The sequence below is a fragment of the Rana temporaria genome, chromosome 11 (genome assembly GCF_905171775.1).
Source record: "Rana temporaria chromosome 11, aRanTem1.1, whole genome shotgun sequence".
Classification (NCBI taxonomy): Eukaryota; Metazoa; Chordata; class Amphibia; order Anura; family Ranidae; genus Rana; species Rana temporaria.
The window spans coordinates 134,542,210-134,560,472 of NC_053499.1; the positions used below are offsets into that span (position 1 = coordinate 134,542,210).

The following is an 18,263-nucleotide window of genomic DNA, read 5'->3' on the forward strand; positions in this document are numbered from 1 at the left end:
CCTGCGGCAGCCTCGCCTCTACCCGCACCCCCCGCTGTCTTCTGGGAAACACACTGTTCCCAGGAGAAAGCAGGGGCCAGTGACGGCGCGCCGCGCTACTCGGGCATGCGCAGTAGGGAATCGGGTAGTGAAGCCGCAACACTTCACTTCCCGATTCCCTCACCGAGGATGGTGGTGGGTGCAGCCAAGAGACGAGTGATTGCTCGGCCTCGGCTGCCGACATCGCGGGCGCGCTGGACAGGTAAGTGTTCATATTTTAAAAGTCGGCAGCTGCAGTATTTGTAGCTTCTGGCTTTTAAAAAAAAAAAAAAATATATATATATATATATATATATATATATATATATATATATATATATATATATATATATATATATATATATATATATATATATATATATATATATATATATATATATATATATATATATATATATATATATATATATATATATATATATATATATATATATATATATATATATATATATATATATATATATATATATATATATATATATATTATATATATATATTATATATATATATATATATATATATATATATATATATTATATATATATATAGCGGAACCTCCGCTTTAACTTTTTTAAATATGGTGTTCAAAAAAATTAAATGTCTGTTATCTATGGCAACCAATTATTTTTGTTATTTCAATTCTGCAGTGGAAAAAAATCTAGCACTGATGCAAGTGGTTTCTATATGCAAAATCCTCTTTTTTTAATTTTCTCTTTTTTTTTTTCTACCATATCCTGCTATAGTGAGTTACTAGTCACTTGTGTATTCTAATAGAATTCTCAACAACAATTTCATATGCAAATGAAAATGAAACGGCATGTAAAGCTATGGCTTAAAACCGCCATATATAAAACCAAATTTTTATGTGTTCAATAGCGATCAAACAGTGTCGACCTTAAAACAAACCACCTACATGAAAGTATAAAAAGCAAAGGAACGTGCACAAAAAAAAAAAAAAGAAAAGGATGCGTTTTGCAGCTTCTCCGACAATCAATTTTCACACCCTAAATACCTCTCGCATCAAAGAAGATCCCTGCAGACTCTCACTTACAAGATTATTGATCAGCGAGAGGCTGCCTTGCTTAATATTATGTGTGTTTCATTTCAGAGGTTATGGGTCGGACAACTGACAAGAACTACTCAACCTTGACAAACTTCTAAACTGACTGAATCGCCCTTTACCAGCAGGAGGAAATAATGACTGAGGCAGAGAGGAGAACCGTTTAATTTCTCGATGTTGGCAGCACTCAAAGCTGTTTATTCTTAAAGGAATTAAAGTGTAAGTCCTGATAAAATAAAAGTTGATCTGTGGACTCCTAATGATGTTCGGCAAACACAGCAGGCTGTGATAAAAGTCAGAAAGTCTGCGCAGTTAACCACAGGCTGGATAAAGATGTTGTTAAAGGGAGCTGCCATGGTTGACTTGCTTCTGAAAATGTTAGATACCTGGAACTAGGGTGACCACTAGGGCTGCAACGAACGATTATTTTCATAATCGATTAGTTGGCCGATTATTGTTTCGATTAATCGACTAATCGGATAATCTTAAAGTGTGGTGTACAATTTAGTTAATATGTAAATAAAAAAAAGCAATTTATTCTTAAATATCCATATGCAGTGGTAAATATAAATAACCAACTACAGTTATTGTAATGCCTTCTATTACCTCCACTTTCTCTGGGTTCAGATGCTGATCTTCCCTGCACAGAGTCTTTAAAGTGTTTTTTTTTTTTTTTTTAAACAAACATGTTATACTTACCTGCTCTGTGTAATGGTTTTGCACAGAGCAGCCCAGATCCTCCACTTCTGGGGTCCCTCACCGATGCTTCTGGCTCCTCCTGCCTTCATAGTGCCTCAATAGCAGACTGCAAAGTATAGTATGGAGTGCCCGCTAAAGCAAGGTAAAAAAACTTCTGCCTTTAGAACCACTCACTTCCAGGACTACATGTCCCATGAGGCATTGCTCCTCACACTTTCACAAATTCTCAGGCACTTGGTGACCTGTATGGATGGTGTACTGAGCTGTATGTGTGCTGCACTGTATTTCCTGATATGTAAACAAATGCATACTATATGCAGGCCAACTAATCAACTGGCCGATTAATCGATTATGAAAATAGTTGACAACTATTTTCATAATCGATTAGTTGTCGATTAATCGATTAGTTGTTTCGGCCAAACTACCATTCAGGGACACCCTCCCTTCCCAAAAATCAGCTTGTGCTGTAACGAATCACAGCACAGTGATTGGACACAAGAGGCGGGGTTTATATTTCTCCAATCACAAGCAGGGGGTGGGGATTGTGCGCCTCCAGGCATCCACGGCCAGAACAAGTACTGTCAGTGAGTAAAGCGGTGATGTGGCGGCCTTTTTTGGGGGCATCAGATTGGCCCGGGGTGGCTGTGTCAGTTTCATTCCGGGACACTGTATTGTTCTGCAATGAAGGTACCCAGAACAGACCTGCAAAATGCGGGACTGTCCCGGGCAATCCGGGGACAAGTGGTCACCCTACCTAGAACAAACATGCAGGAACCAGTCAGACTGAAATCAGAACTCCTGATATGTAGGTTTGTCACAGGTCAGTCAATACAATGGTATTTTTATCCCTCATGCACACATTTTTTAACCACTTCGTACCGTGCCTATTCTGGCACTTCTCTCCTTCAAATAAAAAATTCAATCATTTTTTTGGCTAGAAAAATTACTCGGAACTCCCTGATAAGGATTGACCCCTGGCACAACCTCAGGGCTTAACCCATTCTGCCGTTTGACCCAAATCGTGAAAGTATGCAGAGAACTGAGAGAGAGCTCTGTTCCTTTCGGTGTTCCAGCATCAGAGAAAGGCCGAACCCATTTATTGGCTTTTTTAAAGACAACATGACATCATACACATGAGCACAATTGATTGGTCAGTCTATACATGGTGGTTTCCTATTACACGCCCCTGTGACGTCTGTTCTTGGCATACTGCACACGTTTCAAAAGTCTTTAATTAGCACAAATGTCCTTGTGTCATACAGGGATCCCCATTGATTCTCACAGGGGCTTCATTCTTCAGTCGATGGGGTGGGCTGGAAGAAGGGAGTTTAGGAGTGCAGTAGAAAGGGCCAGCTTACTTCATTTAATCATTTCCTGATCCGGAGATCTTAACCCTATAATGTCTTTTAAGGAAAGTAACAGCACTGTAGTATATTTTCACAGATACATATGTATACATCTCTATATATCTTATATAGATCAAGCAATAAAAGGAAATAAAACAAATAGAAGAATATAATGAAAAAAAGGCAGCATTTGAGTAGCTCAGGAGGAAAGTAACATAACACAAAAATATTCATTTTAGTAACTTCCATCACACCCCAAACATATATTATAGCAGAAACCCTAGGGAATAAAGTGGCGGTCATTGCAACTTTTTATCTCGCACTGTATTTGCGCAATAAATTTTCAAACGCCTTTTTTTTTTTTGTCTTAGGAGAGAATAATGGTGTCAGCCTTAAAGTAGAACTATGGGCAAAACATTATTTTTTGCAATCTGGATAGTTGGGGAGCGTTACCACACCTGTTAATTTTTTTCCATCTGTGTCCCGTTGGGGAGATTTCTCTTCACTTCCTGTCCCATAGCCAAACAGGAAGTGAGAGGATATCACTGCAAATGAAGAGAATCATGTGGGGTCACCAGAACTGGTGTTTCCATTGGAAGATTTTCCTTCTATTACCTTTCTTGGGACAACCCAAAATTTGTGATTTTCTTTTACTTTCACTTTCAAAGATAATGGTAAACAGGCAAAAGATAGAGGGTGAATCTCCCTAACAGGGGCACAGATGGCAATACAAACTGGCAGGTGTTCTAATCCCTCTCCACTTTGTCCAAAACTTTAAAAAAAGAGTTATACTTTTAGTTGTACTATTTCTCAGAGCAGGTAAAAAGTGAGGCAGAAAAACTACTCGGAGCCACTGAGCGCTCCCTCTAGTTGCTCATTTTCAAATCTCTCTATGGGCCAGATCCACAGTGAGAGTACACCGGCGTATCTACTGATACGCCGGCGTACTTTCAAATTTCCCGCGTCGTATCTTTAGTTTGAATCCTCAAACCAAGATACGACGGCATCTGGGTTGGATCCGACAGGTGTACGGCTTCGTACGCCTTCGGATCGTAGATGCAATACTTCGGCGTCCGCTGGGTGGAGTTTGCGTTGTTTTCCGCGTCGGGTATGCAAATTGGCTATTTACGACGATCCATGAACGCATTCTCTTACGTCGTCTCTAGTCGGCTTTTTCCGGCGTATAGTTAGATTTGCCATGTTAAGTATGGCTGTCGTTCCCGCGTCGAAATTTGAATTTTTTATTTTTTTTTCCGTAAGTCGTCCGTGAATCGGGATGGACGTAAGTCACGTCTAAGTTTAAAAAATGACGTCCTTGTGACGTCATTTCGCACAATGCACGGCGGGAAATTTCGAAACGGAGCATGCGCAGTTCATTCGGCGCGGGGACGCGATTCATTTATATGAATCACGCCCCCTAATCGCCGATTTCAATTCCGCCGCCAGAGATGGACTACGCCGCCGTAACTTACGACGCAAATTCCTTGTGGATTTGAAACAAAGCCAAGTAAGTTACGGCGGTGTATCTTGGATACGCTGCGCCGGTGCCGTTCTATGTGGATCTGGCCCTATGTATCTACTTAAATGTCTGAGCCATTTTCATGTTTCAACTGTCAACCTGTTATTTTGGCAATAACTATTATTGGTGGTACAGAAATTAGGCTAATATTGTTTTATGTTTTTTTGGAACAAAACTTTCCTTTTGTCCTTTGGTGGTACTATCTCCCAAGAGTGACTAAGACTAAGGCAAAAAATATAAAATTAGAAAAAAAATATTGTGTGTGTGTATATGTGTGTGTATATGTGTGTGTATATATGTGTGTGTATATATATATATATGTATATATATATATATGTGTGTGTGTATATGTGTGTGTATATATATATATATATATGTATATATATATATATGTGTGTGTGTGTGTGTGTGTATATATATGTATATATATATATAATGTATAGATAGATATGTGTGTATATATAATATATATTTTTTTTTTTTAGCATTTTGGGTGTAAAAATAAGTACGTACCGTATATACTCGAGTATAAGCCGAGTTTTTCAGCAAATGTTTTGTGCTGAAAATGCCCCCCTCAGCTTATACTTAAGTCACCTTTTTGCGCCTGACCTCCCAGATGTTCGGGACCTGGTACCGGACGGTCGTAGGTCCCCTGGACCCGGAACTTGGTACACATATAGCTCCATTTCTCCTCTACAAGTGTACAAAGTTTGTTGTCTGGGGGACCTACGGCTGGGCAAGCACCGATTTTTGAAAACTGGGCACCCCTTCCATAGACTCACATGTTAAATGTCAGTCTAGTCATGGACACAGTGAGGTATGCAGATGGACTCCCTAGGCTTATACTCGAGTCAATACGTTTTCCCAGTTGTTTGTATTAAAATTAGGTGCCTCTGCTTATATTCGGGTCAGCTTATACTCGAGTATATACAGTAAGTAAATAAATACATACATTGTAAATAGCTGCCCTGGAGAGCTGCAGCTGGCTACAATGTATCAATGTTTGTTTACATTTTGAGAAAAACATAATTAAACCTATATATTTTTCTAAAAAAAACTCTATGTCCTTGTTATTGCCATTCTAAGCAGGTCTTTCTTCTATTTCCCAATGCATATAAAAAATAAATAAATTCATAAATTAAAGATTTGACTCAAGTTTGGCTTTAAATCAGAACTCCAGAAAAAAAATTCAATACACATTTAAATTTCGTTCTCTTGCCAATACCGGGATGAAGGAGAACTAGAGTGGAACCTTGGTTTACGAGTAACGCGGTTTACAAGCGTTTTGAAAGACGAGCAACTTTTTATTTTATTTTTAAATCCTGACACGGTTTGCGAGTGTTTTGCAAAATGAGCAGGATTTAAGCCAATGGGGTGTGCAGTACCGCATTTGGCCAGAGGATCCGGGGTGCTGGTGACCCTCGGAGCCGTTCGGCACCTTTCGGAAACTCAGGTTCGTGAGTGTTTTCGAGCCTTTCCATGTTCATCCGAGCTCTCCGAGTTTTTCCAAATCTCTCCAGGTGCCCCCACCTCTGGCCACATGCGGTATTGCATGCAATAAAAGTCAATGCGGAACTAACTATCCTTGTTTCCATTGACTTCTATGGGGACACTCGCTTTGATATGCGAGTTCTTTGGCTTACAAGCATTCTCCTGGAACTGATTACGTTCCACTGTAATAGGTAATTCCTGGTATAGTGGACCATTTGACTCCTATGGGACAAGCTGGATTTATACACATTTTCTCCTTGCTCCTTAGGATAATGAAGCAGCAAGCTGATAGGCAAAGATAGATATGAGATACATCAGTGGCTGGCATTAAGGGGAACCATAGAGTAACTCCAGACAAAACTTTATTTTTTCGTTTTGGTTAGGTGAAGGGAAGGTTAGAACTTTAGTTTGCCGAGGAGGGTTTGTCATCATTTGTACATGAAACAACTAATCTGCAGGGAATCAATTACAATTAGGGTTGTCCCGAAACCGATACCAGTATCGGGACCGATACCGAGTATTTGCGGGAGTACTCGTACTCCCGCAAATACCCCCGATACTAAAATAGAATAGTTGTCCCCCCCCGCCGCCGCCGCAAACCCGTCGCCGCAAAGCCCCTGTCGCCGCCGTTAATCAGCGTGCGGGGAACAATACAGCTTTCGTTTGAATAGCTGTATCCCCGCCGCGTATAGACACTCCCCCTTGCGTGGGATTGGACGGATGATCTGTCCAATCCCGCGCAAGGGGGAGTGTCTATACGCGGCGGGGATACAGCTATTCAAACGAAAGCTGTAATGTTCCCCGCACGCTGATTAACGGCGGGACGTGCGGCATCATCAAGGTATGTAGGACATGGCTGCATTATGTGGGGGACATGGCTGCAATATGTGGGGGACATGGCTGCAATATGTGGGGGACATGGCTGCAATATGTGGGGGACATGGCTGCAATATGTGGACACATTTAAAAAAAGTATCGGGATTCGGTATCGGCGAGTACATAAAAAAAAGTATCGGTACTTGTACTCGGTCCTAAAAAAGTGGTATCGGGACAACCCTAATTACAATACATCTTTATTGCAGCTTCTCTCAACCTTTTCAGCACAAAGGAACCCTTGAAATAATTTTCTGGTCTCAGGGAACCCCTGATAAAAATGACTACATCTGCAACTCATGGTACATTAGTGTGACGATCAGTGGAAAGAATGTTCGTTACACTTGTGGTCATTGGAAAGAATTACCCCCTTACAGATGGCCAGAAAGGTGTCAGTGGGAACTTCTTTGAGGATCAGAAACTGCTCATTGCTCAAAGAACCCCTGGCAACCTGGGAAGGAACCCTAGTTTTCCATGGAACCCTGGTTGATGAACCCCATACTATTGTTTTAGTCTGTTCTTTATCTGTTCACTGTCTGAAGAAGGTGAGAGAGCCTCAAAACACTGTTACTACAGGTCCCTGCACTTTGTACTGCCTAAATGAATTAATACATAAATGTGAAATGGTGTTATTCGTCCTTGTGATTCATTTAATCTATTGTCTGATTTGTGCTTACAGAAAATATTTTACAAATCTTTGACTATCCACCGACTTCCGACAGTCCCCATAATGGACAAGCATCTGAAAAAGTAAGCAAAGTAATGACTGAAGCCATTTCCTCCATATTTTTTTTTTTTTTTTTAAGAGGATATTCTTTCACTGCTGTATCTTTTCTGCTAAGTAATACCTGTGGAGCCCTTCAGGAAGACGCTTTTTCTGTTTTCGCAAATTGGACTACAAAATGCTGTCCAGTTTGAAAAATTGAGGGTTATAGATTTGTTTTAAATCTCTGATGCTACGAATAGGAACTTTAATTGTTCCTTTTAACCACTTAAGACCCGGACCAAAATGCAGCTAAAGGACCTTGCCCCTTTTTGCGATTTGGCACTGCGTCGCTTTAACTGACAATTGCGTGGTCGTGCGACGTGGCTCCTAAACAAAATTGGCATCCTTTTTTTCCCACAAATAGAGCTTTGCGGTTTTTATTTTTTGTGCTATAAACAAAAATAGAGCGACAATTTTGATAAAAATTCAATATTTTTTACTTTTTGCTATAATAAATATCCCCCCAAAAATATATAAAAACATTTTTTTTCCTCAGTTTAGGCCGATATGTATTCTTCTACCTATTTTTGGTAAAAGTAATCGCAATAAGCGTTTATCGGTTGGTTTGCGCAAAATTTATAGCGTTTACAAAATAGGGGATAGTTTTATTGCATTTTTATGAATTTTTTTTTTGTTACTACTAATGGCGGTGATCAGCGATTTTTTATTTATTTTATTTTTTTTCGTGACTGCGACGTTATGGCGGACACTTCGGACAAATTTTTACACATTTTTGGGACCATTCTCATTTTCACAGCAAAAAATGCATTTAAAATGCATTGTTTATTGTGAAAATGACAATTGCAGTTTGGGAGTTAACCACAAGGGGGCGCTGAAGGGGTTATGTGTGACCTCATGTGTGTTTACAACTGTAGGGGGGTGTGGCTGTAGGTGTGACGTCATCGATTGTGTCCCCCTATAAAAGGGATCACACAATCGATGACGGAGTCACAGTGAAGAATGGGGAAGCCGTGTTTACACAGTAGGTTCATTATTTACTGTAATGACAGGTCTCCTTTAAAGAATAAGAAAATATGGAAAACTGCGCTATAAACCAACATGTAAATAAACAGTGGAACATTTCTTAAAATATAAACACCACAGATACCTTGTGATTTTATATTGAATAATATGAGAGTCCATGTGTGTTATTGGTGCCATCCTAGATTTTTCTTCACGTTTCTGTTATTGTGGAATCATTTTTGCTTGACACATATCAGGACTTTTTTTCCCCTCTTTGCTGCCATTTATTTGTTGGCAATTGGACTCTTATATTATTCAATATAAAATCACATGGGTTACATTCACATTTATGCACCTAATGTGGTATCTGCGTTGATTATATTTTAAGATATTATCCACTGTTTATTTACATGTTGGTTTATAGTGCAGTTTTCCATATTTTCTTTTGCTTTATTATTTGTGTTGTCGCACCATTTTTCACTGCTGCTTTATATTTACAATATTGCATTTACTGCTGGGTTAGATGCATTTTCATTATTTCACTCAATTGTATTGTGTTTAGTCACCATTAGGGAGTGCGATATTTTCTCTTTTTTTTCGGTTTCTCCTTTTAAAGAATAAAGGAATGGAAGTCTCGGTTCACATATATATGCAAATTGGATGTGTTTTAAATCCGCATAACATGTGAACCAAACTGACTTTCTATAGAGCCGGTTCACATATAGGTGGGCTGGCTGCAGTGTGTTTTTATAGTGAGTCCTGTATGATTTTCAGTCTGGTTCAGGTGCAATTTCGAGTGCCATGCAGTCGGGGAACGAACAAGTCAGGGAAAGTGCTTAGCGTGCGGGTTATGGCTTAGGGGTCAGGGTTAGGGTTTCCCCTTAAAGAATAAGGCTAGGACTCAGGAATTGGAATAGGGACCTCCCCCAGAGGTCAAAGGTCAGAAGGCGGGTTCCCAGAGGTCAATGGTCATAAGGCATGGCTGACCCACCCCCACCAAAGTGTACCGCCTACCCCAACCAAGTCGGGGAATGAACAAGTCGGGGAAATCACACCTGAAGCGGTAAATTACATCGTACTGGAATGAAATGAAATGAAATCATGTCTGGACATATTTGAACCGGCCTAAGGAATCGGAGTGAGGTGAGTGACAACAATTACTTCTCCACTCTATCTTCTCATCTGCTTCTTCTGGTATCTCATGCTAATATCTCCATCTACAGAGCCAACAGAACTCTCTCTTAGGCTGCATTCACACCTGAGCGTTTTGTCGCCTGAAGCGCGACGCCCCAAAACGCTAGAGGGGAAAAAATACATTATTCTCTATGGAGATGGTTCACAAAGCCCAAACAAGTTCTGGACCCTTTTTTGTCGCTCGAATTTGGGCGTTTTACATTGGTGACCCTAGACCTGTAAAAAATCGCGGTAAAAAACTCTGCGTTTTGTCACGGCAAATCGCGGTAAAAAAGCCAACAAAACGCCGCAAAACGTTACACACAGGTGTGAATGCAGCCTAAAGAGAGCTGACACAGAAAGCCCAACCCCTCCTAAAATGTACATTTTAGTTTTTCATGGGTTCAATTTCTTGTTGACTTATTATATTCTCATGGATTGCATTGTTGAAATGTGGGCAAAATCCACAATCCCCTATTGATTTTCTAAATAAGTGGAGAACCTTGCCGTCTAAAAGGAACACATTCATCATGACCCTATGTTGGGTAGATACTCTTCCTGGCTGTATATCTGCATTAAAGGGACCACTGTAGATTGGGACAGATTTTTTTTTTTTTTAAATCTACTGTATATTATAAGTCCTCTTTATTTTGCCAACCTTAAAGGGGTTGTAAAGGTTTGTTTTTTATTTTATAAATAGGTTCCTTTTAAGCTAGTGCATTGGTGGTTCACTTACCTTTTTCCTTCGATTTCCCTTCTAAATGTTTTTTTTTCTTTGTCTGAATTTCTCACTTCCTGTTTCTCCTCAGTAAGCTGAACGTTCACAGCGTCTCCCCGCAGGGATGTAATCCCAAGGGAGGGGGCGAGGATGCTGACTAACCCCCAGCCAGAACGGCTCGGATGATGGGGGCAAGCTTACTGAGGAGGAATAGGAAGTGAGAAATCCAGACAAAGAAAAAAAAACATTTAGAAGGGAAATCGAAGGAAAAGGTAAGTGAACCAACAATGGTTTGGATTCTTTCCTAAATGTACAGAATATAACTGAGTACTAACATTTATAGGTATAGTTGATCCAGGGTAAATCCGATTGCCTCTCGGGGGATCAGGAAGGAATTTTTTTCCCCTGCTGCAGCAAATTGGATAATGCCTTCCTCTGGATCAACTGTGGGTATGGAGTTGGGTGTATGGGATTGCATTGTGTTTTTTATTTTGTTTGTTTGTTTATTTATTTTGTTTTTTTATTTTTATTTTTTTTGTGGTTGAACTGGATGGACTTGTGTCTTTTTTCAACCTATGTAACTATGTGACAATGCACTAGCTTAAAAGAACCCATTTAGAAAATAAAAATTTAGAGTAACTCAGCGAAGCACTGCTGTCTATGGACAGCTAGCATAGATGTCAAATATAGATAATGATGACCTGTTAAAACTTGAAAAAAGAGACAAAAACAACTTAATCATGCTGAAATTTTATTCAGAGTTTATAACTGAAAGGATTTAATAGAAACCAAATAATAATCAAAGATAAAGAGAGCATTAAAGGATTTAATCAAGATCATAGCACAAATATTTATCAGCTTCATTCAAAATAGTGCATCTGGTAAACTCTTCCAAATGCCCGGAATATAACATACAAATGTTTCTTTTACTGCAGTTTTAAGTATAGGATAATGTAAGTGATTTATTTAAAATTGTCACCTTTATTGCTTCTGGTCATATAAGTAAACATTATTTGCGGCATATTTATACACATGTATGCAAACCTTTTTTAACAATTTAAAAGGTAACCTTGCCTTTAGTGAATTTGTTCTTTTTAGTACCCCCCCACCCCCTTCCTGAATGCAGCCCACCTGGTAAGAAACATATTTTCCTCCCCAGTCCCATGATCTTCCTTGCTGGACAGCCTTTGCAATGAAAAACATCCCAGCAGGTGCATCGCTGCCTCGGTAATTCCTATAGGTGGGCCATTCTAGTGACTGCCTCTAACCATACAGCTCATCTATAGAAATAAATAGAGCCAAGGCATGCATGCACAGTAGGAGGAGCTCCCAGCTGGGTTATTTTACTTTCAATGGCTTTGTGGTACTAAGTAAGGCAGCACAACAAAAAAGTGAGAGCATTGAGGAAGGAGCTGTGATCAGGGTGTATCTAGCCACCTTGGTCCTTCACCATCCACTCTTTTCTTTCAGCAGGAATGCAGTTCCAGCACTGAATGTAGGTAATGGCAAGGGGTTCTTGGGTGTGATGTAGGGTCCATTGATGGTGGCTGCTGGGGCAGATCTGTTTTTGAGGTAGGGGTCTGCTGTTGCTGTAGAGGTCTTATTTTGCTGGGAGGAATCTACTGTTGAGGGAGGGGACTATTGTTTGCCTTAAAGCGGAGTTCCACCTAAAAATGGAACTTCCGCTTAACCCACTCCTCGCCCCCTTACATGCCACATTTGGCATGTAATTTTTTTTGGGGGGGGGGAGTGGGGGCTTCAGGAGAAGGGGACTTCCTGTCCCCCTTCCGCCGAGGGGCTGGAAAGGCGATTAGCTTAATCGCCTTCTTGCAGCCCCTCCCTGTAGGCGAGCGCCTGTCCAATCGGACGGCGCCGCTTGCGCAGTGGGTGCCCGGCCGTGAAGCCGAAAGCTGTCACTGCCGGGTGCCCACACTAGGAATGAAGACGCCGGCGAGGAGTGTCGCTGGAGCAGGTAAGTGTCTGTTTATTAAAAGCCAGCAGCTACACTTTTTGTAGCTGCTGACTTTTATTAAACTTAAAAAAACGTCTGGAACCCCCCTTTAACAAATTCTATACAAATTACAGTAATACCTTGGATTATGAGCACAATTAGTTCCAGAAGAGTGTTTGTAATCCAAAGTGAGTTTCCCCATAGGAAATAATGGAATCTCAGATAATTCCTTCCACAGCGACTGCTCGTCTATGCAGTACCGCAGGTCGCCAGATTTGCAGGGGCGCTGGAGCCGCTCAGACACTTGTTTCCGAGTGTCTCCAAGCGGCTCTGTGCATCACCGGCACCTCTGGCCAAATGCGGTACTGCACACCTTAGAGGTTTGAATCCTGCTCGTCTTGCGAGATGACACACGCAAAACCGAGTCAGTTTTTTTTTTTTTTTTAAAAGCAGCTTGTATTGCGAAACGCTCGTAAAATGCGTTACTCGCAATCCGAGGTTCCGCTGTACATAGCGCCACAAAAATTATACTTGGTAGGAGCGGTACTAGGAGGTGGGGAGGGGTTGGAACCAGGGGATGGTGCTCATAAGTGGGAAGGGGCTGGAGATAAGGGGGTGACTCGGAGGGGGAAAGTACTGCATTTGCTGGTGTACAAGACTATCTTTTACACTTAAAAAAAAAAAATATGTCTAAAAAGCAGGGGTCATCTTATACGCCGGGTCAGCTGCCCAGTAATACTGTATGTAGCTTTGGCTACATACAGTATATACCTCTTAACCAATCCCGGTGAGCGATGTATTCAAATGAATACAAAGCCTGCTCGGATTGGAGTAACAACCTCTGCCAATCCGAGCAGGCTACATACAGTAGCCTGCTCGGATTGGCTTTGAGAGTCAGAGAGGCGTGGGCTGATGATGTTACAGCCTCTGCCAATCCAAGCAGGCTTTGTATTCATTAAAGCGGGGGGTTTACCCTAAAAAAAATGTTTTTTTTTTTGTCTATCATGCCATGCAGAGTAGGCGTTCCTATCAAGAGGGGAACATGATTGACGGCCAGCTATGGCGCGTCACACTTTCCGAAAATAGCCGAAATAGGACTTGGCTCTTCACGGCGCCTGCGCAGTCAGCTCCTAGTCTGTGCGCAGGTGCCGTATAGCGCCGTGAAGAGCCGAGACCTACTCCGGCTATTTTCGGGAAGCGTGACGCTCTATAGCCGGCCATCAATCATGTTCCCCTCTTGATAGGAACGCCTATTCCCCGCGGGTGTCTAAACCGAAACTACTGGATTATACTGTGAGAATTTTTTTTTAAATAAAGGCATACTGTAGCTGACGCTAGTATGCTGCATGGCATGGTAGAAAGTAGTAGTTTTTTAGGGTGAACCTCCGCTTTAATAGAATACATTGCTCGCCGTGATTGGCTCCAGCTCTAGCAAGAAGAATATGGCTCCAGAAGGAAGAAATATAAAGCGCCGGAAGCCTCGCAAGGGGGGGGGGGGGGGTCGTCTTATATGGGTGAAAAAATCTTAAAAACCTGTAAAATTAGGGGGTCGTCTTATACACCGGCAAATACGGTACCTATTCATATAGTGCAAGTGCTTGTGACGACATTGTGTGCTAATCTGTAGAAAAGCTAGTAGCTCGTAGTTTGTTCACAATCTAACATGAAGCATAATTTTGGATATTAAGGGTTACTGTACCCAGTGCTTTTTGAACAATGTTATTACATCCATGTTTAAATTAATTAAATGGAAAGCGCCTCTGCTTTATAATCAGGTCTATAATTCAATCTTTTATTGTCTTTTTTTTATAGCAATCAAGGCTCCATTTTGAAATCTCCCTAATTTTAAGACAAAGAAATCAGCTTAACTCAGTACAAGAAAGAGATATTGTCCCTTTAACCCTGCAGAATTCCCCATTTCCCTCTAGTACTTAACATTTTTCACTATGTTGTGACTGCTATTATTCCATTTAACACTAGTTAATCTGTATCAGAGGTATATAGAAACCCTCTTGATGATAGGGTTGGAAAGCTTCCAGAGCTGGCAGGTTCCTAGCACACACACACATACACACACACCACTCCGTGTGTTTTGATCCTAACATCAGCTCCCTGCTATTTGGACTGGCTGCCAACTCGTTCTTGGATAAGCCTCTCGCTCAGCTCCCACAAGGCCTCTGCCGTCTCCTCTCTCTGGGCCTCCTGTGATGGCAGGCAACGGCAGCAGTTGTTAAAGTACATTCCTCCAAGGCCCTCCAGGTCTGGAGAGATGGCGCAGTAGACAGACGTGGCAGCCCCTTGTTGCTAAAAGAGAAAAAAAAAAGAGAGAGATGTATCAATTGAATGAGGCTGTGTTAATTGTACACACAGAACCAAAGAACATCAGTGCATTATTAGCATTAGAGGATCTGCTGAGCTTTCAGAAATCAGCTGGTTTGTTTACAGCACAACTTCAGTGTTACCTGTTTAGTCATTGCCTAGAGAAGAAGTTCTTAATAGGGTTGTCCCGATACCACTTTTTTAGGACTGAGTACAAGTACCGATACTTTTTTTTATGTACTCGCCAATACCGATACTTTTTTTTAAATGTGTCCCCAAATGCAGCCATGTCCCCAAACATATTGCAGTCATTTCCCCCATATACGCAGCCATGTCCCCCCATACCTAAATGATGCCGCCGCGTTAATGACCGCGCGGGGAACATTACAGTCAGCTTTCGTTTGAATAAGCTGTTTTCCCTGCCGCGCTGTGTATAGAGACACTCCCCCTTGCTCGCGATTGGACAGATCCATCCAAACCCGAGCAAGGGGGAGTGTCTATGCACGGCGGGCAAAACAGCTATTCAGTATTCTATTTAGGCATCGGGGGTATTTGCGGGAGTACAAGTACTCCCGAAAATACTCGGTATCGGTCCCAATACCGATATCGGGACAACCCTAGTTCTTAACATACTCCACCCAAATGACGGTGGTATGGACTAGATCTCTGAATATAAAAAAAAGTGGATCAGATTTTTAACTATCACCGTTATCAATATGAATTGATTAGCCCTTGGGTCTTCAAACTATGGCCCTCCAATTGTTCAGGAACTACAATTCCCATCCTGCCTAGCCTTGTCTGTGAATGAGTTTTTCAATGCCTCATCATGGGATGTGTAGTTCCACAACAGCTGGAGAACCGTAGTTTGAGGATCCCTGGATTAGCCTAACCAATCGCTAATAAAATCACGAAACAGGAACATCTTTTAACTTTTATTACTGCTGATTGATATGTTGGCTAGGATGGAGTTCAATTGCTACCTCAATTGGGGCTCTACACACAACCTTTTTTTTGTTACACCTAAGTAGACTTAAAAGTGGAATCAAACTTGTTTCAGATGGCATGCCAGTAACTGTACCTCAATTCCATGTTTGATTGCACAAAAACAGGAGCAAATGCACTAAATTACCAAAAGTATTGGAACTCCCGCTTTAACCCGCGTGTAATGGCAAGTGTCCTAATACTTTTGGCAATATAGTGTATTTCAGTAGTTGTAGCTAGGTTGTGTTTTTGTGGATTGCCATGTTTTTATATAATAAATAGATACAATAAAATCTTTATGATTACAAGCCAACATTTGGTGCTCTAAATGTTACACCTGTTCCCGGGTATATATTACCCACCGATTCCAAAAATGCCACCAGTTTTTCCCTATAGGCTAGTTTTGAAATGCAGCATAAATGCCTTAGGCCCCGTACACACGACCAAACATGTATGCTGAAACTGGTCCGCGGACCAGTTTCAGCATACATGTTCGGTCGTGTGTAGGCGCGAGCGGGCCGAATTCCAGCAAACATTTGCCCGCCGGGCCTTTTCCCAGCAGACAAATATTCCTGGACGTGTTTTAAAACCGCCTGCTGGAATCCTGCCCGCTCGGACATGTATGGTCGTCAGTACAGACCTACCGTACATGTCCGAGCGCCCGCCGTCCCTCGCATGCGTCGAATGACTTTGACGCATGCGTGGAAGCCTTTAAATGGCAGGCCCGCCCACGTCATCGCCGTGACGACGCGGACACGCCCCGCGTAATGTTTACGCGCGGACTTCTGTACGATGGTTAGTACAACCATCGTACAGAAGCCCTCTGGCAGGCATGTACGGTGAAAACGGTCCGACAGACCGGTTTCATCGTACATGTTTGCCCGTGTGTACCGGGCCTTATACCACTCTTCACTCTGGTCACCTGTCCAAAATCTGGATATTAATATAGCAAAATACATTGGGATGATTCAGGCAGCACCGCCATGAAAGTAGCCATAAACTCAATTTGATAAAATAAAACAATACAATTGGCAATATACACACACCTTCTATATGATCATAGCTATAATAGAGTTAATAGCTTACACTTTAGAATCCAATGTTTCCAATGTACGACCTCCTGCTGCTGCTGTTTTTCCAGTGTGAAAGCCCAAGGGCTTGCACACTGGAGCGGTGCACTGGCAGGACGTGAAAAAAAGTCCTGCTAGCTGCATCTTTGGAGCGGTGTGTATACCGCTCCCACACATTGAAATCAATGGGACAGCTCAGCTATACCGCCGGCAATGACCAGGAAATTTTAACCTTTTCTCGGCCGCTAGCGGGGGGTAAAACCATCCCGCTAACAGCCGAATAGCGCCGCAAAATTAGCAGTAAATCGCCGCTAAAAACAGCAGAACTTTACCGCCACCGCACCTTCCGCCCCAGTGTGAAAGGGGCCTTAGAGGTGCCTTTTTTCTCTTTCATACTCTGTTGTGACATGACGCTACTTGTATATTAAGACATCGCTTGTATATCAAGTCAAAATTAAAAAAAAAAAAATAGCTTGGCTTGCAAAATACTCGCAGACCAAGTTACTCTCAATCCAAGGTTTTACTGTATTCTAATTAGTTATATAACTATAAAGTGTTATATGCTATAAATTAAATTATTCCTCACCCTCAACATATACCAAACAGTCAGCCCTCTGCATGCACACGCTGGAATAACCTCAATCTATACTGCAACTGAACAGCACAAATTCACATTCATTTCTACTACTGTAGCAATCAGGCTTCTCAAAGCGATCGTCTCTCCTCCTTCCCAGAAATCAATTGCAGGCTCTTATTTAAAGGTACGATGTTGAACATCATTCCTTTGAAGGATGGACTCTGCCTCTTCAAAATCGCAGCCCGCTAATGCTGAGGAGCAATATCATCTGACACATCTGATATAAAAAAAATATGGCTGAGAATTAACCCAGGCACTCCAATTAAGCCCATCACGGAAAGTGCAATTGGGCCGCGAGCCAAAACTGTCCATACATTTCTGGTCAGGAGTATTTCACGCTGGCAAACCCTGCTGGGAGTGTTAGTGTTTAAAGAAATCTCCCCCATACATTGCAGGGATGCCAGGCAAAGTTAACCCCTTGTGCTGCTAATAATAAATCCTTTTAGAAATGTAAGCATGCTTTCAGAAATGATTGGAACTACAAGAAAATGGAATTTGCAGAGATATATTTAATGATTTTTGCAAATGTTATTGTTCCTCTGCCAGACTCGTCTTACCTGCCTGTTAAAAAATAAAAATAAATGAAAAGCTTTATTTGCTAAATTCACAAAATTAATTATAGGGTTATCTGTCAATTAACATTATTTCTCTGTGGCTT

The 18,263-nt window shown here is 41.4% G+C and overlaps 1 protein-coding gene across 1 annotated transcript in view; it reads right to left on the bottom strand.

Moving 5' to 3' along the window:
- Positions 1-14,127: 14,127 nt before the first annotated feature.
- Positions 14,128-18,263, bottom strand: part of WWOX (WW domain containing oxidoreductase) — a 1,052,038-nt gene continuing 1,047,902 nt past the window's right edge. The window contains exon 9 of the mRNA XM_040329188.1: positions 14,128-14,902. Within this exon, the coding sequence (XP_040185122.1) occupies positions 14,714-14,902 (189 nt within the window). The 3' untranslated portion in view covers positions 14,128-14,713. The remainder of the gene's footprint in view (positions 14,903-18,263) is intronic.